At 49.0% G+C, this 24,757-nt stretch overlaps 3 protein-coding genes across 10 annotated transcripts in view; 2 read left to right on the top strand and 1 right to left on the bottom strand.

Moving 5' to 3' along the window:
• Window positions 1-13,382, top strand: part of rreb1a (ras responsive element binding protein 1a) — a 39,341-nt gene extending 25,959 nt beyond the window's left edge. For both annotated transcript variants that reach the window (XM_032551856.1, XM_032551857.1), the window contains exons 8-19: window positions 1,413-1,557; window positions 1,631-1,776; window positions 3,176-3,365; window positions 3,445-3,705; window positions 3,783-4,227; window positions 4,301-5,825; window positions 5,892-6,292; window positions 6,372-6,533; window positions 6,651-6,785; window positions 6,869-6,981; window positions 7,802-8,453; window positions 8,683-13,382. In XM_032551856.1, coding sequence (XP_032407747.1) covers window positions 1,413-1,557; window positions 1,631-1,776; window positions 3,176-3,365; window positions 3,445-3,705; window positions 3,783-4,227; window positions 4,301-5,825; window positions 5,892-6,292; window positions 6,372-6,533; window positions 6,651-6,785; window positions 6,869-6,981; window positions 7,802-8,453; window positions 8,683-9,209 — 4,702 coding nt within the window. In that variant the 3' untranslated portion in view covers window positions 9,210-13,382. The remainder of the gene's footprint in view (window positions 1-1,412; window positions 1,558-1,630; window positions 1,777-3,175; window positions 3,366-3,444; window positions 3,706-3,782; window positions 4,228-4,300; window positions 5,826-5,891; window positions 6,293-6,371; window positions 6,534-6,650; window positions 6,786-6,868; window positions 6,982-7,801; window positions 8,454-8,682) is intronic.
• The window catches only part of LOC116712074 (NACHT, LRR and PYD domains-containing protein 3-like), a 1,065,068-nt gene that overhangs the window by 286,740 nt on the left and 753,571 nt on the right, over window positions 1-24,757 (top strand). The window lies entirely within an intron of this gene.
• Window positions 16,494-24,307, bottom strand: rmc1 (regulator of MON1-CCZ1). The gene is made up of 21 exons (XM_032551981.1): window positions 24,085-24,307; window positions 23,809-23,885; window positions 23,631-23,715; window positions 23,486-23,542; window positions 23,324-23,410; window positions 23,115-23,255; window positions 22,116-22,219; window positions 21,917-22,006; window positions 21,724-21,829; window positions 21,371-21,479; window positions 21,260-21,304; window positions 20,235-20,288; window positions 20,039-20,167; window positions 19,866-19,972; window positions 19,670-19,789; window positions 19,292-19,369; window positions 19,112-19,216; window positions 18,956-19,024; window positions 18,759-18,846; window positions 18,539-18,676; window positions 16,494-18,286 (listed from the first exon to the last, which is right to left on the bottom strand). The coding sequence occupies exons 1-21, from the start codon at window positions 24,181-24,183 to the stop codon at window positions 18,207-18,209; spliced, it is 1,968 nt and encodes a 655-aa protein (XP_032407872.1). The 5' UTR covers window positions 24,184-24,307; the 3' UTR covers window positions 16,494-18,206.

Here is a 24,757-nt window from a genome sequence, read left to right as displayed (position 1 = left end):
GACGGACACACAGCCGTCATTCTGCTCCAACACCACGATCCGTTTCTGTCCTGGATCAGTTTCAGTTCAGATCTGAACGTTAAACGACAGTTAGAGTAAAATATTCTAAAAGGAAAGAAGAGGAGGAGAAGGAACAACGATGGAGAACGCAGCAACTCAACGAGAACCAGAGGAAACACCAGAGAAACCCAACAAATCAGCAAAAACCACCAGAGACGTTACAGCAGGAGGAACATGGAAACAGAAACTTTAATTCTTTAAAACAAGAATTAAAGTTTTGCTGTAACTTAAGAATTAAAGCAGAGGAAGAAGCAGAACGAGGATTCAGTCAACAGAAATCTGTTCATTTCATCCAACTTTCACATTTTATGCAAAATAAATTTATTAATTACAGCTTATTAACAGTTTATTAATAACTGTTTATTAATAACAGCTTATTAATAACTGTTTATTAATAACTGTTTATTAATATCAGTTTATTATTAACAGTTTATTAATAACAGCTCCATTAGTTTGACATCACTGATATTCATAACAGAAACAGGAAATGAAGTCGTAGTTTGTCTGTAGTTTGGTCCGGTCACCAGACAGGAAGTATCAGACATTATAAAACGATTTAACAACAGCAGAGGGGCTGATGGGTAATGTAGTCCCTCTGTTGACAGCAGAACATCTGGAAACATTGTTTGCTTTGAATGTTTAAGGCTGAGAGATGAAAACTGATCTAAATGTTTCCTCTGGTTCACTGGTCACCTCTCCTTTCTCCTCCTTCCTCCTCCTCTTCCTCGATGTTTTCTCAGGTCTTAACTTTCTTCCTGACTCTCTTCTTCTTTCAGTCTCACTTTCCTCTCATCTTTTTCTTCTCATTCCCCCTCCTCAAACTTTTCCTTGTTTCCATCCCGTCTCTCTCTCTCTCTCTCTCTCTCTCTCTCTCTCTCTTTCTGCTGACTCTGCGTGTTTGCTGCTCTCTGATTGGACAGTTCAGGGGTCACGGGTTTGTTTGCAGCAGCCTCTGCTCCCTGATTGGGCCCCTGCTTCCCTGCGTTCTGATTGGTTGATGAGCGGTTTCCTGTCAGCTGCTCCAGATCTGCTGACTGGCTGTCAGGACCTCTTATGGTCGTCCAGCCGGCTGCCTGAGGCCGCTATTAATAGATGACACCTTGGAGCCCCTCTTCCTCTTTTTACTCATCTTCCTCACTGGTTTCCTAGCAACCTTCCTCACCTTTCTTGCTCCCTTTTTCTCTCTTTATTTATATTCTTTCCTCCCCCTGTCTCTTCATCTCCATCACAATCTGCTGGCTCCGCCCACTTCCTGTGGACTCAGTTGGCTCCACCCAGAATGTTTTCCCAGTGTTTGTCCTGCAGTTCCTTCCTGATGAAGGTGATGACCTTTGACCTCCTCCCCCCCTCAGGCACATGAAGATCCATGACAAAGACCCGGCCAGCGGCCTGGTGCCCCTCAGCAGCCCCCCGTCCCCCACCAAGCGGCGCCGTCCCTCCGTGAAGCGGCGCCAGGGCCTGGAGGACGACCCCGGAGACGAGCCGCCCGCCAAGAAGGTAAGAACCGCGTTGCTCCTGCCGCTCCGCCGCGGCGCTCCGCAGGGAACCAACGTCCCGGCTCTGTGTCCAGGTGACGGAGGAGGCGGGGGCAGACGAGTCGGCGGCGCTGCCGGGGGCGGAGGAGGAGCTGCTGCCGTGTCCCATCTGCTTCAAGACCTGCAGCTCCAGACTGGACCTGGACGCCCACATGGACACGCACCCAGACACGCTGCTGAGGTAGGGAGGCCAGTTACCCCAGTTACCTCCCATTATCAACCAGTTACCTCCCATTATCAACCAGTTACCTCCCATTATCAACCAGTTACCTCCCATTATCAACCAGTTACCCCCATCATTAACCAGTTACCTCCCATTATCAACCAGTTACCTCCCATTATCAACCAGTTACCTCCATCATCAACCAGTTACCTCCCATTATCAACCAGTTACCCCCATTAAACTCCCCCCATTATCAACCTCCCCAGTTACCCCCATCATTAACCAGTTACCTCCATTATCACAGTACCATCATTATCACCAGTTACCCCCTCATAACCATTACCTCATTACACCAGTTACCCCCCATCATTAACCAGTTACCTCCCATTATCAACCAGTTACCTCCCATTATCAACCAGTTACCCCCATCATTAACCAGTTACCACCCGGTTCTGGGTGAACAGAAGTTCTGCTGGATTTTCAGCCACCAGATCAGTTTTCCTTTCACATTGAGATTTGTTGAGTTTAAAGATGGTTGGATGTTTGGTTGGATGTTTGGTTGGATGGTGAAGTTGTTGCATTCTGACAGGCTGTGTTGTCATGACAACCATTCCCCAATGAAACAACAACTGGCTGTCGCCATGGAAACGAACTCACCTGTCCCACAAGAACAGACACAAAGTGAGTTTGTTATTCATGGAGATGGAGGGATGAGAAACTGGAAGAAAGAAAATGATCAGAATAAAATATGGAGAGAAAATGATGGAGGGATGATAAAAGGAGGAAAAAATAATGAATAGAAAAGAAAAGCTGGAAAGAGGTCAGCAGGCGGCGCTGAGCTCGTTATGGAGGGAGGAGAATGTTTAGAGGTAAATCCTCGTTAATCAGCTGGTAAGAGGATCGACTGGAGGGAGGGAGAGAGAGATGGAGAGAGGGAGGATGAGGGATGGAGAGATGGAGAGATGGAGAGAGGGATGGATGGAGAGATGGAGGAGGAGGGATGGAGCGGTGGTTTAACGGAGCAGCAGGATGAATTTCAAACTTTTAAGGATCAAACTCCTGATGTTCTGGTTCGGTTCTGCTGGTCCGGTTTCAGTCCCAGGACCTGGTTCTACAGGTCAGTCCGTTATCAAGTTCTGGTACCAGATGCTATTAGCTTCCTCATGCAGCAGAACCGATCCAGAACCGATCCAGGGTCCAAATGTTTCGAGGAACTGGAACCAAACGGGTCGTAAAGCTGAAGAGATGAACCGGTTCTGGGTTTCATGTCCAAATCATTGTTAAAGAATCAATGACAGAGTAAACAAACCCTGACTCCGCCCACTGTGACGTAAACAACCAGTGACTCCGCCCACTACAACGTAAACAGAGTTTTAGATTAGATCTAAATCTGGTTCTCCTGGTTTCTGCTCTCCAGGTGTGATCTCTGCTGCCTCTCTTTCCGGACTCACCGCGGACTGCTGCGGCACAACGCGGCGGTCCATAAGCTCCTCCCCCAGGACCCCAGCGGCCACCCCTTCATCCAGAACAATCCCTCCATCCCCACCGGCTTCAACGACCTGGCCTTCATCGACTTCTCCTGCAAGAAGTTTGCTCACATCGCTCAGGTGCGTCCTGTCGGACCGGCTCCTCGCCGTCCCACGGTTCCGCCTGCGCTCTAACCCGTCCGTCTGTCCGTCCCTTCAGGTGTGGTGTGAGACCAACCTGCGGCGCTGCATCAGTAAGTTCCACCGCTTCGTCTGTGACTCCTGCGACAAGGCGTTCCCGCTGCGCTCTGCCCTGGACCTCCATAAGACCGCCTCCCACCCGGACAGACCTGCTGAGGCCGGCGAGACGCCGAAGGAGAACGGAGAGACGCGGGCCGACGAGGAACGTCAGGAAGCGGGGAAGCCGCCGTCAGAGCAGAGCGGCCTCCTGGAGGCCCTGGGCCTGCAACACGTCTCCCAGGTTTGCTCCTCTCCTGACTCCTGAGGCTCAGAGCTGCCCAGAGCTCTGGTTCTGATGCCGATGTTCTCACGTTCCAGGTGAAGTCCGGTCCGACCGACGACGAGATCCATCAGGCCCATCTGGACAGCATCAAGGTGATCCACGTGGAGCCTCCGTCCTTCAGCCTCCCTCAGGAGCCGGCCTCGGCCTTCCTGTCCGGCGGGCTGGGCGTGGCCCTGGGTCTGGGCAGCCTGGCGGCGCTCAGCATCCCGCTGCTGGAGGCGTCCGGCTCCGCCCTGCAGGGCCTGTCGCACCGGGACGCCCTCGGCCTGCTGTCGCTGCAGCCCTTCCAGGCCGGCTTCCTGCTGCAGCCGGAGGGGGGCGCCGCCACCGCCGGCGCCGCCTCCTCCAGCTGCAAGCCAGGAGAGTCTGGCGGCTCCGGAGTCATGGAGCTGGCCGACATCCAGCAGATCCTCAAGGTGGCCACCGCCGCGCCCAACCAGATGGGGCTGCCGCCGCTGGCCAAGGCGCCGGGCTTCACAGGTCAGCCCTTCACCAGCTTCTCCCAGTCTGACCTCCAGACCGGTTCTGCTCTCTAACTGGTTCCGTCCTCCAGGTCAGCTCTCGGGTCAGAAGGCGATGCCGCCGCTGAAGCCCAAGCCTCCCATCAGCCCCCGCTCCAGCCTCAGCACCACCACCCCTCCGCCCCTGCAGAGCTCCCAGCAGGCCTCACTGGGCTGCATCAGCCCCAGCCTGCCTCCGCCCACTCCCTCCATCTTCAAGACGCCCTCCTCCTCCTCGGCGGGGGGCGGGGCTCACATGGAGGCCGAGTCAATGGGCGACGCCAACACGCCGCTGTCCGACTCGCCGCCTGCCGCCACCACGCCGCTCCAGGAGGAGGCGGGGCTAAGCATCAGGAAGGCGGGAGGCAAAGCGGGGAGCACCGGCGCCACGGCTAAAGGCTCGTTCCCCTGCCGCTTCTGTGACCAGGTGTTCGCCGTCTCCGGCGCCCTGCAGGCCCACATGCGCTTCCACCTCGGCATCCTGCCCCACCAGTGCAACATGTGCGACTACGTGGCGCCGGACAAGGCCACGCTGATCCGCCACTTGCGCACGCACAGCGGCGAGCGGCCCTACGTCTGCCGCATGTGCCACTACCCCTTCACTGTCAAGGCCAACTGCGAGCGCCACCTCAGGAAGAAGCACGCCAAGACGTCCAGGAAGGACATCGAGAAGAACATCAAGTACGTCACCTTCAGCAGCGGCGCCGGCATCACCACGGCCACCACCACGCAGGAGGCGGAGACGGGCTGCGAGACCACCTGCCGGTTCTGCGGCGAGGGCCTGAAGACGTACCGCGCGCTGCAGATCCACCTGCGGACGCACAACGGCTGCCAGAGGAAGCCGTTCGAGTGCCGGCGCTGCGGCGCCGCCTTCCTGGCCAAGCGGAACTGCATCCACCACCTGCTGAAGCAGCACCCAGAGGTCCAGGAGCGCGAGATCGAGGGCCACATCACCACGCTGCTGCCCTCTGCCGCCGCCGGCGCAGCACTGAACGGCCTGGGAGCGGTGAAGGCGGAGGAGCTGCTGTACCCGGCAGAGCTTGACCAACCGCTCGACTTCTCCGCCAAGGGGCGGGGCAGCCGGACGGCGTCTCCGGCCATCAAGACGGAGAACTCCTCGCACAGCTTTGACAGCGCCGACCCGGACCAGCCCATCGACCTGTCCATCCCCAGCAAGCGTCAGCGCCGGGAGGCCGGCGGCGGCACAGAGCTGAAGATGGAGCAGAGCGCCACCGTGGAACAGCAGCTCGCTGCGTCTCCAGAGGAGAAGGCGGCGGGCACCGTTCTTCCTGTGCAAGCTCCGCCCCCGACGGGCTGTTACCAGCTGCCTCCCGCTGCCAGCCGGGCGCAGCGCCTCAAACCGCTGCTGCCCAAACCCTCCGCCTCCTCGCCGCCCTCAGTGAAGGACTTGGCGCCGCTGGCCTCTATCGCTCAGATCATCAGCTCCGTGTCCGCAGCGCAGGGCATGCTGGACGGCGCCGCCCAGACCGCGGCGCCGTCCTCGCAGCACGATACCGAAGCCTCCGGACCCGCCGCAACGGACCCACCCAGCGACGACGTGTCCGACGGATCCTCCAGGTACTTCCCCTCCTTCTGCAATACTGCGCCACCATCTGCGGCGTCTGACTCTTCCTCTCCTCACAGGCGGCGGGCGCGGAAGAAGCCGGCCGCTCTGGCGGCGAGGGAGAAGGCGGCGAGTGGCGCCATCGACCTAGAATCCAGCGGAGAGTTCGCCAGCGTGGAGAAGATGCTCGCCACGACCGACGCCAACAAGTTCAGCACCTACCTGCAGACCAGCGCAGCCGAGCCGGCGAAGAGGCCCGAGACAGCGCCGGCGGCGACGGAACGAGCCGCAGCCACCGGAGTGGAGGAGAGGGAGTCCAGGGCGAGCGAGGAGGGGAAGCCGGCGGCGGCCATGACGGTTCCTCAGACTAAAGGAAAGAAGAACGCCTACTCCAACTCAGTCCAGAAGATGACCTGCCCGTTCTGCCCGCGCGTGTTCCCCTGGATGAGTTCGCTGCAGAGACACATGCTGACGCACACAGGTAACCCGCCGCACAGACTGCTACAGCAGAGCGGCAGGAAACCAGGCGGCCAACTGAAGCGTCTCTCCGTCTCCTTCAGGCCAGAAGCCGTTCCCGTGTCCGCGCTGCGACGCCTTCTTCTCCACCAAGTCCAACTGTGAGCGCCACCTGCTGCGCAAGCACGGCGTGACGCACCGGACGCTGCGCCGCAACGGCGCCATCGTGAAGAAGGAGGGGGACGACGGCTCACAGGAGAGCGCCGGTACGGGCCCCGACCACTCTCCCCTGCGGTTTATGACCCGGTCCACCGCTGCCACCCTGAGCCTCATGTTGAGAACCCCGGGTTCCTCCTCTTCACGGTTCCTTTGTGTTTCTGCAGAGAGCCAATCAGAGACGGAGCAGCTGCCACCAGAAACCAAGGACCTCGCCCCAGAATCAGGCCCCGCCTCCACGGCCAACAGTCCCGCCCACTCTGACATCACTCCGCTAAGCCCCACCCCCAAAGCAAGCCAAGGTCAGCCAACGAAAACAGTTCAATCTATTAATACCTCAACTGTAAACAGTAAGCTAATGCTAACGCTAACGTTCGTGCCTCAGGCTGCAGTCCATCTGCAGAGCAACAAGACACAGAAACCACTGAGCAGCCTGACCAACAGGGGGCGCCAGAGACCAAAGGAGCAGCAGCAAAACAGCCTCCACAGAGCAGCAAGGTAACAGCCTGTCAGACAAGATTCAGGGCTAAAACCAAAACATTTACTGTCCCTTTAAATCCTCGGCTGAAATCATAATGCCTGATTTTATACCTAATTAAGTTATTTCCTCTGTTCTGTTAGATGTTAAATTAACTAGATTAATTTGAACACTACTAACTCACCATTAGCCTAAATGTAGCTATGATGCTAACTAGCTACACAGCTAACTTTGTGATGCTAATTAATCTGTTTCATCCCAAACGCATTTAAGGAATGACGACCTGTGGAGCTCGGTGTGTTTTCTACCTGCACACACAAAACACACCTGAGATTAATCTGCAGAGTCAAATAATTCTATTATTACCATTAAAATGGTATTTAATGGTTTTTTATTTCACTTTATATTTAACGTTGGCCTTCAGGGGTCACATGATTCTGACCCCCCACTTGGTGTCTGCCACACGCCCAGGGGTCGCGACCCCACATCTGAGACCTCTGTTTTAAAATGCATCTAAATACAGAAAGTTCAGTCCTACAGGCTTTTAAAATAAACAGTCATATTTATGTCATTATTATTTATCATAAAAGTCTAAAATAATTCTTTGATTTAACGACGATTCAGTTTTACTCATTTCTGACGCTAAAAAGTCTGAAACCCAAAATAAAACTCGTTTTTATAATTCTGGTGAATTTACAGATATTAGTCTAATTCCACACAGTCGGCCGATTTCAGCCTTCTGCCTCCCATAAACCACATGCAGTTCACACTCCAACCACCAGATGGTAGCAAAGCGAATAGCATCTCTAACATAACCAACATGTCTTCCTGCTCCTTCAGGCCGAGAACACGGACGACGACGACTGCCACAGCAACAAGAGTCTCGACCTGAACTTTGGCAAGAAGCTCATCGACTTTAAGCTTTCCACTTCCTCCTCAAGCTCCGCCCATCCAGAAGAGCCACGCCCCCCATCTCCTTCAGCTGCGCCCCAAGACGCCCCGGAGATCCCCGAAGACCAGGACAAGCCGGCGCCCTCCTCTTCCTCGGCCAGCAGCCCAGCAGGGAAGCAGCAGCCCGACTACAAACACGTCTGTCGGGTTTGTACAAAGAGTTTCCGCTACGCAATGACTCTGGCTCGCCACGAGAGGGCGCACCTCTCAGAGGAGGAGCAGGCGGCGGCGGTGACGGAGGAAGAGGAGGGTCCTTTGCCTGCGAAGGAGGAGGAGGAGGAGAGCAGAGCTGCTGAGGCGGAGGAGAAGGAGGCGGAGATGGAGGAGGAGGACGGAGGAGAGCGGGAAGGAGAGAGCGACGGAGGCGAGAGCGGAGAGTCGGAGGAGGAGAAGGAGAAAGAGGAGAGGAGCGACGAAGAGGCGTCTGAACCAAAGAACAACGAGGGAGGAAGGGTGGACAAGAGGAAGAAGATCTGCACCGAGTGCGAGAAAAGATTCTGGTCTCTGCAGGACCTGACGAGACACATGAGGTCACACACAGGTAGAGGACACCTTGACCCCGCCCCCAGGGTGTATAGGCTCCGCCCCCATGACAGATAGGCCCCTCCCCCAGATCAGATAGACCCGTCTACATGGTAGATAGACCCCGCCCCCATTGCAGATAGGCTCCGCCCCTTAGCTCAGGTTCTTGGTGGAGGGAGGAAGCTGTGGTTGCCATGGTGACTCCCTCCTCTGTCTGTGCTGCAGCGTGACGTTGTGTCTGTCCCCAGGCGAGCGGCCCTACCAGTGCCAGACGTGCGAGCGGACCTTCACCCTGAAGCACAGCCTGGTCCGCCACCAGCGGATCCACCTGCGGCCGCGCGGCGCCGACGGCGACGCCAGCGAGGACGGAGACTCCTGCGCCCCCACCCCCACCTCCACCTGCCCGCCGTCCGAGAACGAGAGTGAGTGCGGCAGCGGCGCGGCGGGGGCCAAGGAGCTGGAGGAGGAGGAGGACTCCAAGGAGGAGGTCGAAGGTCAGCGGGAGGGTTCCGGGTCGACGGAGGAGGAAGACGTGGAGAAACGGTCCGACCCGGCCCCGCCGCCCTGCGCCGACCCCCACCAAGCTACTGAATCAAAGATGAGCACCAGCACCGACTCACCCGCACCACCAGACGGCGCCAAAGATCCCGCCAGCTGCCCAGCAGGGGGCGCCGCGGCGGACGGTTTCATCCAGGGGCTGCTGGAGATCCACAGCAAGCCGCCGCTGGAGCGCCGGCTGCCCAACGGAGAGCCCCCCCTGGTGGGCGTAGACTGAGGGACCCATCACCGCAGTGCCATACGACGAAGGACGACGACGACGATGATGATGCAAAAACCAGAGCGTAAAATCTTCTCCCGAAAGACAGAACCTCGTTTTCTTGAAGTGCCTTACTACTAGTCCGACTTCTAAAGATGTTTTTGTTGCTATATCTTTATCTGCGTTATTCCGGAGGATGGATCTAAATTTTTATAGCTTTTTATGATGACAGTGATTTACTATTTTTGTGCGGGAAATCTATATTTCAGCAATAAAAAGAATAAATGATTACGATTTATTGTTCTAGATTTGTGTTTTGAGAATCGATGATCAACTTGGAGACGCGGACGGACTTGGGAACTGTTCGGGTCGAACCGGAGCGGCGACGGACTTCTGTTTGCTCCGGTTTGAACATCATGTTTCAGATTTAGACTGAATAAAATGGCGGCTGGCGGTGGGACTGAGGAAAGCTGTTGTAACTGGAAACCTGCCGGTTTAACCGCCATCTCTGCATGGAAACCTTCAGACTGATCCGAGTGTCTGGGGGGGGGCGGCGCCGTCGTTCCTGTTTAAACCCATCACACTATCCCCCCCCAGAGGCGTTTCTCTCATCATGATTCTCAGTTGATTCCGCGCCGTGCAGCGCCGCACGCCGCTCCACGCCGCTCGCCGCGCTCGGCTCTTTCTGCATGTTTGCATTCATATTTAGGTGTGTTTGGGGGGGGGGCTTCTTGTTTTGTGGATTTTCTTTTTTTAACTGAACAAATTGAACGTTTTGTTTTTGTGTTTTTGAGTGTGAATGTGGCCTGTCTCTGGCCTGTCTCTCATCGTCGCCCCCTAGTGTTTGTTTTTAACTCGCAGGGCCTCCGACATGCTAACACGTAGCGGCACTAACGCCTGTTTCAGGTTCAGTTTACCTCAACTTTTGCTTTTTAACTGAAGCTGTTAGCGCAGCTCCAGACGCAGCCCTGAAAATCCAACGTCTTCCTCCCGGGTCGCCCGGTTAAACCGAGGCGGCCGCCGCTAACGGCTGCTAACGGCCGCTAACGAGGCGATGTCGGAGGTGTTTCTTGGCTCAGACAGACACGCTGTCTCGAAGTGTTTTCAGCTCCGTGTCTCAGAACGGGACGACTCTAGATCAGTGTAGCTTCATCCAGACAATCTGACCTTCAGCTCAGTTAAACCTGCATTTATTCCCCTACAGTATTATCGTCTGTCTGGCGTTTCCTGCGTCCTGTCTGGTTTCATCTCCTCTCTGAGGGTCCGCCTCAACGCGTATTTCCTTTACAGCTGACCCCAAAGGTCTTCAGCTGAGCATTAGAGACAATCATTGGTTTCCAGAAGAAGATAGGTGACAGCGGAAGGGTTTATAAAGAATAAAACAGGTTGGTGTGAACACTATTTGGTGTCTGAAACCTGCTGCACATGTTCTTAAAGGGCTAAACGTCCATTAGCACCAACCTTAGCAGAGGGACGGTAGCCTGGCTGTCTCTTCTTTTCTTGCTTGTGTGTAGAAAACTTTGCTTCTTGTACATTTTCTTTTTTAATATTAGATGACCTCATAAGCAAATCAAACCTCAGTGGCTTATATTGGAACTGTAAGGCGGTGATGGTCGGTTGTTTAATGATTCTCTAATGTCTCTAATGATTCTTCATTAGAGACAAATCAAGGATTAGAGAAGCGGAACCGCTCCGATTGGCTCATCGCTGCCCTGAACTGGCACTAACGTTTTCCAAACCTAATACTACCACCTCTTCTGTTCGTACTACTAACTACAGTCAGGAGAGAAAGGCTCGGCCTCTTTAGCTGCTTCTGCAACAAACAACTGGACTTTATGACTTCAAAAACTTTACTTAATAATTATGTTCAACCATTAATCAGGTATCTGAAGCTTAAAAAAGCTGTTGAGTTGTAATTTTCTACCTGAGGTTGCTAACACCAGCTAGCGAGCTGCTAAAAGCTTCTTTAGCTAATTTGTTGCTTACTCTTTATGCTAATATGTAAAAAAAAAAGGCTAAATAAAATCTAAATTGGATGTTTTCAGTTTAATTTTTGATTAATTGAAGATAAGAAAATGGTTTGATGGGTTTTAGTCAAGATGCTACTCGGCTAACACGCTAACAGGTCGCTGTTTCGTTTTAGTTTTCTGTCAGATTTCAGTCAAAAATTGGATTCAGTTTTTCTTTCATAATGATGAGCAAATTCTGTTTGATGAAATTTACCAGTTTGGTATTAATTTACCCAAACATGTAACGTTGTTGATGCTAGCAAAGCTAACGGATAAAAACTGTTTTATTGGCTAATGTTTCCATTCCCTGAGTAGAAAGTTTTCTGAATAATGTCTGAAATTTTATCGCAGATAAACAGAACTAAAAACTCATTTGCTGAAACCCAAAACGAGCTAGCTGCTGCAGCGGTTCAACCAAGCTAGCTGCTGCAGCGGTTCAACCAAGCTAGCTGCTGCAGCGGTTCAACCAAGCTAGCTGCAGCAGCGGTTCAACCAAGCTAGCTGCTGCAGCGGTTCAACCAAGCTAGCTGCAGCAGCGGTTCAACCAAGCTAGCTGCTGCAGCGGTTCAACCAGGCTAGCTGCTGCAGCGGTTCAACCAAGCTAGCTGCTGCAGCGGTTCAACCAGGCTAGCTGCTGCAGCGGTTCAACCAAGCTAGCTGAATTGTTACAAAAACAATAAATCTTTGTGTTTAGGAATGAAATTCTGTCATATGAATTTTTATTACTTATTTTTCTTTCTAAAACTTTTGCAGAGATTTATAGATAAATGTTTTAATTCTTAGTGAATATGGGACATGGCTAATAGGCTAACTCCGGTTCACTGAAACTAAGCAGGAAACAATTATTGTAACTTTTCTTTTTACCTGAGATGAAATAAAATTACCACCAAATTATTTGAGACTAATTTTCACAAACCTGCAAACAAAGTTAGCGCTAACGTTGAAGTGAAGCTAATGCTAAACCTTACCTTTACTCTTTAGTAAAAAACATAAACTATTTTTTAATAATTAAGTTGTGAATATAGTCCATAAATATCTTTGTTTAATCTGAAATGTATTTTGATTTAAGATGCTAACGGGCTTCGTTAGCTTCTGTTGTTGGTGTTAGCTGTGCTTTTCTCATGAATTCAACTTCCTGCAGAGGTCGGTAAAGGGGCGGCCCTTTCTCTCTCGATGGTTTCTGTCTTGTCCGCTTCCTGTGTCCTCCCTGTCCTCGGGGGGTTTGTCTCCATGTCTGTCCCGTCTGCGTGTTCGGCCATATGAATACTGGACTTCCATTCGAATGCACATGGACTGTTTTTATTGTATTTATTTGGAGCCCAGGCGTGTTTCTGTGTGTGAGTTTAATTGTCTGCAATGACTTGAGAAGAAGCCATGTATTAAAATGTCACATTTATGCTGCAGAGTTGTTGAGGATCTGGTGTTTTTGTTGTTGTGGCCCGACCGGCTTGCTCAAGGGCCCGGCAGGAGAGACTCGGACTAGCAATAAGAATCCTTCTGAATCCAAAAGCTTTATGTAGATTTTCCTGTGTGAGTCGAGAACAGTCTGTCTGGGTCTGTTGGTTCTGTTTATTTTTAGTTTTCTTATATGACATAAATGCATATAAAACTGTGAAAATCTATTGTGATTAATTAAAGGGTGAGTTTTAGGTTAGATTTTTTTTTGCATGTTAATCTAATTTGTTCATTATGGATGATTTCTCCTTTCTCCATCACTTCTTGTGCTACACACATATAAAAATATCAAAATCTATATAATCTCGCTCTCAGGGTCTTTCACAAATCCATGATTTGAAATGCTTCTTGTTGTTTTCCTCCTGAGTCGCAGCTTGTCCAGATTACTTTGTCTTTTTTAAAGATGACATCATGATTCAGATCTGTAAATCACTACATTTAGCACTTGACTGTGAACTCGTCGTTACCAGACACAGAAAATGTGGTTCGATTTTTGGTCTCCAAACTCTCTGATCTGAAGCCTTTCTTGTATTATTTAATGACTTTTTCTTTGTGTACTGGACCTCAATCACAAAGCATTATAAAAACACAGTCTGGATCTTTTTCTGTCCCCTGCTGTTGGCAACATGACAGTGTTTCACAGAGTCTAGAGATGTAAGCCTCCTCTGTATTCAACCCAATAAGAAAAAGCAATAAAGATTATGTAAAGGAAAGGTGTGTGAATCAACACGGGTCATACTTCTGTCTTCTTTCATCGTCGGAACCGGATTCTGGGCCTTTAAGTTCTTTCATTAAGGCTATTTAACACCTGATAGACTCAGTTCTCTTTCTCACTGAGTCAAACCAACCTGTTCCCCTCCTGGCCTGTGGGGGCGCTGCACCAAGAACCACTGAAGGAAACGACACAAAAACCTCTGAAGACGCTGAGAGCAACTTCCTTCTTCACCAGATGGAAACAAGATGGAGGCGTCAGATTTTAGTGTTGGAGGATTTCTCTTTAGTCTTTGGCTGAAGACCAGGAGCCATTTCTGCTGCTAGCGCTAGGCTAACATGTTAGCTTTGGTTGTATTTACCCAGAATGCCCTGCGCTGTAGTCCACTTCCTGCTTTTGGAGAGGTTTCTGGTCCGCTTGACGTTCACATTCAAACCGAACCAAAGTTCACTTCAACCAAACCCAGACTGAGGTTTGGAGGACCAGAGGTCAGAGGTCGATTAGCGTTCACACCTCACCAACTGAACCGGACTTTCTAGGCAAACGGACTGAAGTTGGTCTAAACAGGTCTGGTGTCACTGCAACTTTAAATCTTCAGTACCGTAGGAACGTTTGGTGACAATCTGTTGATGTTCCAGCTCTTGGTTCTGTGGTCAAGAAGATCTTCAAATGTCCATCTCTTCAAGAACCTAAAGATGGATTATTCTATTTCTCTGTAGAATCTCTAGAACTTCTCTAGAACCTACTGACTGTGGCTCTTTGAGTCTATAAGGGCGATTTAAAGGTTTTTCTCTAGTAACGGTTATGATTCAGTCACTGGGTTAGACTGAAAACATCAGAAGACTGACAGTCACTGGTTGAGTCATGAGCGCGACTCCCTTTCAACAAGCCAACCCACCATTTTAAAAAAGGTACAACTGAGCAGAATGTCCAACATAACTTCCATCTCCTCCGTCGTTTGTGTCAAGTATAGATCACATTTTGCTACTTTTCAGACTCTGGGACCAACTAGATGACGACACATTCACTAGAGCACTTATTCCACTGTAATGGAAAACAACCCAAAAAGGGCCCTTTAATCTGGGCTTTGACATCTGATGTTCTGCAACTTTAAGAAGTGTCCCTGGGGCGTGCTGTGGTGGCGCAGCGGGTTAGCACTCCCCACATTTGGAGGCCTTAGGCCTCGATGCGGACGTCGTGGGTTCGACTCCCGGTCCCGACGACCTTTACCGCATGTCTTCTCTCCTCACCCTCCTTCCTGTCTGCCTATTGTTGAAAAAATACGAGCCACTAGCGCCGCAAAAACTCTTCGGAGAAAAAAATGGAGAAAAAAAGAAAAAAAGAAGTGTCTCTGGTCACCTGAATCAGATGGCTGAATTAACTCATCATGCATTGAAGTTCACCAATGACCTGATGGATTCAGGTGTGTTGAAGCAAAGATGCAGCTAACGCCGCGTCTTCAGGCCTGGATTTGAGAAACCAGTGGTGTAGAGTTAATCAGTCGGGCCTCGCTGTAGAGGTGCCAATGTTTCCTTCAGTCTCAAAATGTCTGCCTGTCACTTTTTCTCAGGATGCTTTCCCAAAAGCATCTCGACTTTTAGTCCATGACTGAGATTACACAATCAAGAGTGGAGCTGGGAAGGAGGCCAGACTTCATGCAGCTTGTGAAGACATCGCAGAGACACGATGAGGTTTTTGTGGTTGGAGGAGTCAAAGAAGATCTTCCTGATTGAACCGACAGTCCCACAGGACAGTGTGAAAGACTCACAGCTCTGGGAGTAGCAGCAAGAGGGTCAGATTGCTGTCCACAGGCTGGGGGAGGCAGCAGAAGGAGCAGCTAGGAGGCTAGAACAGGAGCAGTTCAGCTAGAGACCAAGAGAGGACAAGCAGTGACTGGAGGGTGTTGGGGTTAAAGGTCAAAACGTCCAGTGGAAGTTGGACGCCACCTAAAGACATCCCCTCGAGGCTGAAAGCCGCAAACATGACTGAAGAGGCATCAACTAGATGTTTTCTGTAGTGTGGCTGGAAGTGGCCCTAATCTTCTACTATAGATTAAGTGATTAAATTTTTTTAAAAGTTTGTGTTGTTGGCTTCAAAACACTTTAAATATGTCCCAATGATCTGGTTATGAAATATTAAACAAATTTCAAGTCGCAAAAATATAATAAATAAAAAAAAAAAAGACATGCAGTTCTGTGAGCCGCCAGATGGGGGCAGTGTAGGAGAATTACCTGAACCTGGAGCTGTTCGAGTCAGAGAAGAAACCAGCGGGACTGAACTCATGTAAGTTTATTATCTATAATAAAAGTTAATGTAGCTCATTTTAATATTCTAGTTGCATCAATCCCTTCTCAGATTATAACAGACCCTTAATATTTTGAGTTGTTTTCTCCCAGACGTTAATTTAACTTGAAGCTAAACATGCTAATTCGGCAGTAGGTTAGGCTAATGTAGCATCTTTGCTTTTAAGGTTTTTCAGAGGTTTTTGTAGGAATAATGTGCATAAAGTGCCAAGTTTTGGTATTATAAATATCTGCTTAGTTAACTTTAATCTTCAAGTGGTCAGAATGAAGCTTTTTAAATTAGGTTAAACGGCTAATCTGATGGTTAGCCGGCTCAGTCCTGCCCCCTGTTGGTCAACAGGTTTATATTGTGCAGCTTCAGATTATTGGAATGTTTTCAAGAGTTTTATCAAAAATCATCCTGTTGGGTAGAGTTTTGTGCAAACATCCACATCCTGGATTATAATAACCATAAACATAACTGCATTTTATTAGATTTCAGCTGAATTTTATTTGTAGAAAATGTGGTGCATTATTTTCTTCCCAAACCTACTTTATGAACCATTTTGTGTCCAGCTGCAGTCTCCAGGCTGCTTCAGGCTTTGAGTCTGAAGGAGTCACAAATTTTTATAAAAGATTTGTGACTTACTGAAGGAAAAAAGTTAAGCTTCTTGTTTTAATTATTAGTTTTAGTTGCAGGAAGTGTAATCTTGAGCTCCGGGTGGTTTGTGAGCACCGTCGCCCCCTGGTGGCTGTCAGGATGTCTGCAGCTTCAAACCTGCTCAGGTGAACAGAGGTAAAGTTTTAAATGTTGTGATTGTTCTCAGTCAGTGAAGAAAAGCTGTTAAGTTCACATAAAATCCAGATTTATTAAAATTATTTATTTTACATAATGAACACAGATTTACATCAGAGTTATGCAGCCTCAAACCGGCATCAGCGTAAAACCCGGGGGGCCAGACCCCCCAATCTTGGAAAAGTCTAGAATGGCCCCCCCCCCAAAAAATAAAATCATTGAAGAAACGTTTGCATTTAAATAATATCAATATGAAAAGGCAAAAGAAACACAAAAACAAAATCTGCCATTTATCTCAGAAAAAATAAATTTTTAGGCCCCCCCTCCCATTAATAGAACAATGGTTCAGTCCAAAGTGTAGGAGGAGCAACAGCAGCTGAACGGTACCAGCTGGCAGAACCACTGGAGTAAAGAGCTAGCTGTTAGCTGCTAGCTAGCTGTTAGCTGCTAGCTAGCTGTTAGCTGCTAGCTAGCTGCTAGCTGTAGCTCTGCATCACAAATAAAAACCCTTCAGTAAGTAAATATTTAAAGCAAAAGAAACATTTTATTTTCTTCTGCTCAGTGGGAAGAAACTCATTATCAATAAAAATCATTCTGCAGTTTATTTCATTACTTTGAATCTTGATAAGCTGCTTTATTAGCAAAACTGCTGCACTGCTTTCATAGACTTAAGCTATTTTGTTAAAGGCAGCAAACATCTCATTCATATTTAACTCTTTAACTTTTAGTTAATTAGAGTTTGAAACTGGAGGAGGAGCTGAGGAAGTGGACCAGCTCAGAGTGGAGCCCAGAACAGATAGAAAAATCAGAAAGTTATAACTTTATTTCTTACTGTCTTCAACATAGAGACTTTAAAACCACAAAATAAAATCTGAATATTTTTCTATATAAACCCTGGTGCTTTAAATGTCACATTTAAACTATAATATTCCCCAGATATTCATTTCTATCTACTTGTTGGTTTTCAGTCATCCAGGATACGGCAAAACTAAAAAGGCTTAAAAATAAATTAAGTTATAATTTAAACAGCCCATAACTTGTATTGGGAACCATTTCAATAAATCAATGTTTATGATGAATTTTATTAAGATCAGTTATTCATTAAAGCTTTTTTATTTAGAGCCTTAATGTTTGTAAAGGTGCAGCAGAGATTAGATCAGACTGAACAAATTGTAGCTAAGCAACATTTAAATTTTAGTTTTATTTCTCTGCAGGTTTTTTGCTGAGAATAAAACATGTTTAATGTGCATTACTAATCATTTTGGTCCTGCAGCTTGAATGTAGTTTATAAACTTTTTAAACCACATTTTACGTTACATTCCACTGTAACTTTGCCGACCCCCCCAGAATTGCTCTTAAGAAATTTTCCCCAATAATGAGATGGATTTACCTGCACCTGTATGCAGGTGCAGCTCAGGCTCCGCCCACAACAGGTGACCCAAATACTGATTTCCTGTTTCAGTGTGTTCATAGCTACACAATGTTAAAGCTTCTGCTCTGAAAGTCGCCGTATTTTAGGGATAAAGTTATATTTCACACTTTATAATCTTCCAGAAAAATCATCTGCAGTTTATGGAGTTATAATAACTTTATAGTTATAATGAAATAAATGACAGATTAGCAGTGTAGATATTTCCAGCTGCAGTTATTCAGAGAGAGATTTAAGCTGTGAGGAAGAGGAGGATGCTGGAACCTTCCTGGTGGTTCTGCTGGGTCCGTCCGGTCCTATGGGGGTCAGAGGTCATCATGTGGGGCGGGGGGTCACACTGTGGTCGGCTTCATCAGCGCCTGCTCCCCAAACAGCTGCTTGAAGTGCGCCACGTGCTCCTCACAGTGTTCCCCTGGTAACCGACACATCAGACTGTAACTCAGCTACCAGCTAGCATTAGCATCTCATGACAGTCGCTAAACTGCTGCTAATCTGATTTAATCGATTTCTGTTTCTTTCTCAAAAAGAAATTCTAAATGACAGAAAAAATAAAAACAGGATTTTAGTTCAATCTTTCCTCTGAATTCAAAGTCTGAATGAACACCAGCTGGAAACAAGATGGCGGCCGTGCATCACTCTGAACTACAGAGGTTCTGGTTCTGACCTGGGTTGAAGGACGGGTTTCCTCGGAGGCGCTGGTTCCGCTGCTGGAACGACCGGAACACGGTGTAGAACAACATCTGGTCTCCCGTCTGCCGCGCCGCATCCAGGAACTTCCTGGCCGACACGTTGTCATGGCCGCCTGCGTCAACAAACCGGGTCAACGGTTACAGGAAGGCCTTATATGGTCGAAGAGCTGCGGAGCTAACGGCTAACAGTCGTACCGACGCTGCGGATGAATCTGAGCGCGCCCAGAACCTGCTGCTTGGACAGCAGAACCTCCACGATCTCATCGTTAGCCGTCGACAGGCGCTGGAGGGACAAGATGGAGGGAGACAGATTAGCAGGATGGACAGAAGGTTAGCGTGTAGCGTGGGGAGGTTCTGGTTGGTTCTGGCCCAGTTCCTGTTCGGTTCTGTACCTTGAGCATGTCCAGAGACAGCTGGTGGGCCGGAGGGTAGGTGCTCTCCAGAGACAGCAGCAGGCAGGCCTGAAACACAGAACCAAACAGAACCAGCTGAGTCGGGTCGCTGCCCCCCTCAGCATGATGCTGCCGCCGCCGTGCTGAGGTTCTGACCAGAGGTTTGGAGTCACTGAGGACGTGGTACTGCAGGAACTGGTGCAGCACGTAGAACAGGTTGTTCTGGACCAGAGTCTTGATCACCAGTTCATACAGGTAATGCTGCAACCAATCAGAGGCAGAGGCGTCAAAGACGGGGAAACGGGAGGCGGGAGCGCTCACTCGGCCGCGTTTTACCTGGACGGTGATCTGGTTCTGGTTCAAGGAGCGGATGTACTCCATCAGCACGGCGATGATGAACTTATGGGACACATCCTGCAGCAGGTTAAAGTTTTGAATCAGCATAAATAAGTTTTAGTTTGGAGGTAAAAACACTTTATGTGAAATTAATTATAGAAATTAAAGCATTTGGGTGGAAATGTACTAACGTGTGTGTATTTTTTATGTACAATATGTATGAGATTAGAACAGTGTAGTTACGGCGTGCAGCCATGTGGGGGCGACAAACCGCTGAACCTCTACAGGAACATCAGATGAATAAAATCTGATATTTAAGGAAAAATTCTCCATGTTTTGATGACGGATCATTATGGGATGCCTCCCAGCTCCTCCCACCTTCCTCTCTGTGAACGCTGACAGGACGTGTGTGTACATGTCTGATTGGTCGATGACGGCCTGCGTCCGGACCGGCCGCTTCTGGGCGCCGCCTCCTCGACTCGGACCCGACTCCACGGCCTGCAGACCCAACAGAGACTCGTTTAGCCCATCCGGGTCGCCGGTTGTTCAGAGAGCCGGGGACTCCCGCGCTCACCGCCGTGTAGCTCTGCTCCGCCTCCAGGTACTCCTTGTACACCTGGTTGAGCTTGTCGAAGACGGTTGCCACCACGGGCAGGCTGCCCTTCTCCTGCCCGTCCAGAACTGGAACAGAAACAGCCGTGAGTTTCCCGCCTGGCAGGTGGAGACGCTGACAACTGGGACACGCACTCTGAGAGCACACGGACAGGATCACCATCTTGCAGTCCCGCCGCCGCAGCAGGAAGTCCATCAGCTTGCCCTTGTCCTGCAGCAGGTGGACAGTAGGCGGCAACCTCACCTGCAGGTACCACAGGTAACCTGGGGCACAGGTGAGAGGTTACAGAACAATCCAGCCACCGTTAACTCTGGCAGGAGGAGGACAAACCTTCACTGGCGCTGATGATGATGTCGGGCTGGAAGACACTCCAGGAGGAAGAGTCTGGGTCAGAATTCAGGAAAACAAACTAAACGTCTTAAAGGAAGTGACCTTTGACTCTCAACGAGTCAAACAGGAGTTAAAGTGGCTTCATAGACGCAGAGAGATAAAGAAGGAAGTTCAAACAATTATAACAGAGAATCATCTCATCCCCTACTCCAACATCACCTCATCCCCTACTCCAACATCACCTCATCCTCTACCCCAACATCACCTCATCCCCTACCCCAACATCACCTCATCCCCTACCCCAACATCACCTCATCCTCTACCCCAACATCACCTCATCCCCTACTCCAACATCATCTCATCCCCTACTCCAACATCATCTCATCCCCTACTCCAACATCATCTCATCCCCTACTCCAACATCACCTCATCCCCTACTCCAACATCACCCATCCCCTACTCCAACATCATCTCATCCCCTACTCCAACATCCTTCTAACGAGACAGATTCATAAAAGAGAACCAAAAGCAAAGGAGGTGGGTTAGCAGAGCTACCCAACTTGTTACTGTTTCATTTATTTAACTGAATGTCTCCATCATGAATCTCACCATCATCAGAAATTCATAGGATGAATAAATAAAATTTGCTTAATTTCTAAAGTAAAATAAAACAATAAATGATGAAATCCTGGAGAAAAACTCTTTGACTTGTTTGATCAGGAATTTCCCTCAACTTAAATGTTTGAAAACAGTAAATACATTTTTTTTGGGTCATAAAGTTTGAACAATCAGAAGACGTTGTGATTCTATGAAAAATAAACGTCTGGGTCAAAGAATCGGGTCTACTTCCTGTCGGCGGTGAAGAACATCCCACTGACCTCGTTGAGTTTCCACAACAGGTTAAAATGCGTCTAAAACAGGAAGTGACCTGCTTTCTGCCTTCCCAGTCATTTTCTGAAACAGACCCGTAGTTTTAACGAGTCAGCGGTTCTGACCCGGTTCTGATGCCAAGACCTAAAGGATACAGAGCTGACACGGAACCGGCGGCTGAGTCGGGACGGCAGCCGGACCTGCAGAAACACTCGGAGTCAGGTTTGAACGTGGACTCGAAGGGCAGTTCTGACCGGGTCGGGTACCTGACAGAGGAATCCTGTAGGGATGGATGGACCGGGCCGGCAGAACCGGCTGGTGGGTGTTAACGGCGCAGTCCGGTTCCTTCAGCCTGGTGTCGAAGATCAGAGACGTCTGCCGGAGAAAAACTCGGATCAGGACACGTCAGAAACGAGTCCGCCAGGTAGCAGGTCCAAACCCGGAGAGTCACAGGTCAGATCTACAAGTTTACCATCAAATAATCAGCGAGGCTGAAAATACAAAGCAAGACTCGAGTCTCAGGCTACAAGTCCTGTCTTTAGGGGACCAGTGCAAGTCGAGTCCTGTATCTGAGTGAAGTCCGAGTCCGGTTGCCAAGTCCCGGGTCCGGCCGGCTGACCTGTGAACTCTGGTGGTGAACGACGATCAGGTTGTCTACGATGTTCAGGGCGAACTTCCCGGTGGTGTTGAGCTTCAGGACGTGGCTCTTCTTACAGGCTCCCTCCCTGGAGCAGAGCAGAACCAGAGGGACGGGTCGGCGTCGGAACCGGGCCGGTCCTGGACCGGGTGTTCCGAACACAGCGCCGACTCACCTGGGCAGGTGGTAGAGCACCACCTCGGCTCCGGGGCTGTTCACCGTCCGGGAGTGGTGCTTCAGGTACATGACATACAGCTGGCCGTAGCTACACACACACACACACACACACACACACACACACACACACACACAGAGCGCTCAGCTTCATCTGCAGTCATCATCATCATCAACCGCCCCAACGGACCGCCACCTACATGGTTGCCATGGCGATGTCCCTCTCCGACAGCGTCAGCTTGGCCGGTTTGGGGACGACCGGCAGCTCGATCTCGAACTTGGTCATCCTGGTCATGGTTCCGTTCTGGAGGACAGAGAAGAAGATGGTCAATACGTCAGATAAATAAATCACTACACCTAACATGGCCACCAAAAAATTCAAGATGGCCGCCATGGTAAATTCATTTTTGCACTAAAATCACAAATTAGATTAAATTATTTCATGTCAGATCATAGCCTACTAATAGCCTAATAATAGAAATCAAGTATATTTTCTTTCTTTATTTTTTTTTCTGTTGTACATGTTTCAAAATGGCCGCCGTGGTTGTCATGGAGAATATTTTTTACACCAACACCAGCAGTAGTTATAGGACACAGTTCATTAAAAAGTTAGATTCACCAACTACTAACTTGCTAAACAAGAATACTAGCTTTGACAATGCTAACAAACAAATTAGCAGAAGCTAATTCTAACATCTTGACCTCTGATCTCCAGTCAACCATCTTCATCTCCTTTCAGCTGACAATAAAAATTGTATAAGTTAACAAACATAAAAGTTTGCTCAACATCAAACTTCTAAAAGCCTAAAAATGGGTTTAAACTAGTGATAAACTGCTACACACAAAAAGTTAGCGGAAGCTAACGCTAACCAATAAGACAACAGTCTTCCACACCTTCTTCTTCCAGTTGGTGAGACTCAAACTGCTACTTATTACTTTATAGTTGCATGAAAATTTTGACCAAAGTCGAAAACGTATGATGTGACAAAGTTTGTCCAAGTCATGAAAATGGGGAACGTTAAAAACAGCGGCCATCTTGAAAAAAATTTATCAACCTGAAATACAAGATGCTAATGGGAAACATGGAAATCATACAACCTGAGGGGTTAGCATGCTAATGTTATTAGCTCCTTAAAGGCCATTACAGTAAGGTTCTGCGCTACACCAGAACTTCCAGAAGCGGATCAGGAGAGACGGACCCGGAAGGCGAACGGCTGCAGAACGTTGCCCTGCACCGTGGTGGACAGCAGGATCACGGCCGTTTCCGGGCAGTACTGGTACCAGTTCACGTTGATGCTCTGACTCTTCAGCAGCTTCAGGCTGCGCTTGTCTGGGAACACCTGGACACACGGACACACAGGTGAGCTGCGGATCAGAACCGAGTCTCCGGGGAATGACCCGGACCGACCTGGTAGAACTCTATGCCCTGGTCCGTTATGAAGACGATCTCGTTCCAGCTGGTCCAGCAGAACCCCAGAACGCTGGCGTTCTTCGTCTGCAAGAGCAACAGAAGCAGTTAGCGGACAGAACTGCCTCCACTACATGACCTTTGACCTGCAGTCGGACTGACCTTACACTCCTGGGTGAACTCTGTGTGCGGATAGTCGGGGATGAAGTTGATGAAGTCCTGGAAACGCAGTCAGACGGTTAGGAACCAGAGCCAAACAGAACCCAGATAACTTCTACCTCCAAATACAGACGGTCCCTGAACTCACCACGGACTTGGAGGTCCGCTGGACCGCCAGGATCTTGTTCCCGATGGAGAACTTGATGCACTTCACCTCCCCTTTATCATCCATCCTGCAGAGGAAACCATCAGCCTGACCTTTGACCTTTTCATTCTGGACACTTCACAGCTTCATCACGCTTAGAACCTGATATGATCTGATGTACCTGAAGGCAACGCTGCTTTTGTCATCAGGCCCTTTCACCACCACACCTGTAGCTCCACCTGAACGCACCGCAAACACCTGCAGACAGAACGCAGGGCACAAAAATCCCGCAACTTTTAAAATAGTTTTAAAAGAAAATACACCTGTTCTCCCTGCTGGTACTGATTCTGCTACAAACAGCTAATTCAAACACATCATTAGTTACCTGTGTAACCAGGTGTAAACCAAGTCTTGCTAACAGCCTGCTAACTGAGCAGAGGCTAACGGGTTAGCTCACCTGTTTGTTAGCTTCATCGAAGAAGACGTTGTTGACGCTTGACGCATGCTCAAACTGGACCGGGTTCTCGCTCAGCTCCAGGTAATGCTCCTCCGCCATCCCGACTCACCTGGCCTTCACTTTACCTGCAGTTTGAAGGCGGAAAACAGCGCGGAAGCAGCGGAGCATTAGCTTTAGCTGAAGGACAGGACTTCCGCCTCACTCCTTCAAAATAAGAGCATAACCAGGCTCAACTTCACGGGGAATTCTAGTTTCAGTTTTAAATTAATTATCGGTGTTTAATTAATTTAATTACTTGAATAAATTGTATATTTTATTTAATCAATGCTTATTTTGATGTGGAATATTTGATCTAAATATGAGTTACAATAAAGATTATGATTGTTTTCTTCTCATTTTTCTGTCAGACCATCTTCCTGTGAATATTTTTCAGAAACTTGGTTTCTTCAGGAGGTTGTGGGGATTTTTCAGATAAAGATCATGATCTCCAGCGGGTTGAAGTTCAGTGATGCTGAATCACTGAACTTCAGCATCAGTGATTCTTGTAAGAGGGATCTTGTAATTTGAAAGTCTTATTTTGACAGAGCCAAACCGGAAGCATTCACTTGTCTAGTTATGTGAAATGTCATGTATCACGTGCTTCATGTTTTTCAGCAGAAAAGCTGTGAATGGT

Source organism: Xiphophorus hellerii, chromosome 21 (assembly GCF_003331165.1).
Source record: "Xiphophorus hellerii strain 12219 chromosome 21, Xiphophorus_hellerii-4.1, whole genome shotgun sequence".
Taxonomy (NCBI): Eukaryota; Metazoa; Chordata; class Actinopteri; order Cyprinodontiformes; family Poeciliidae; genus Xiphophorus; species Xiphophorus hellerii.
Note: the sequence above shows the minus strand (reverse complement) of the source record. Positions and strands in the feature narration are given on the sequence as shown.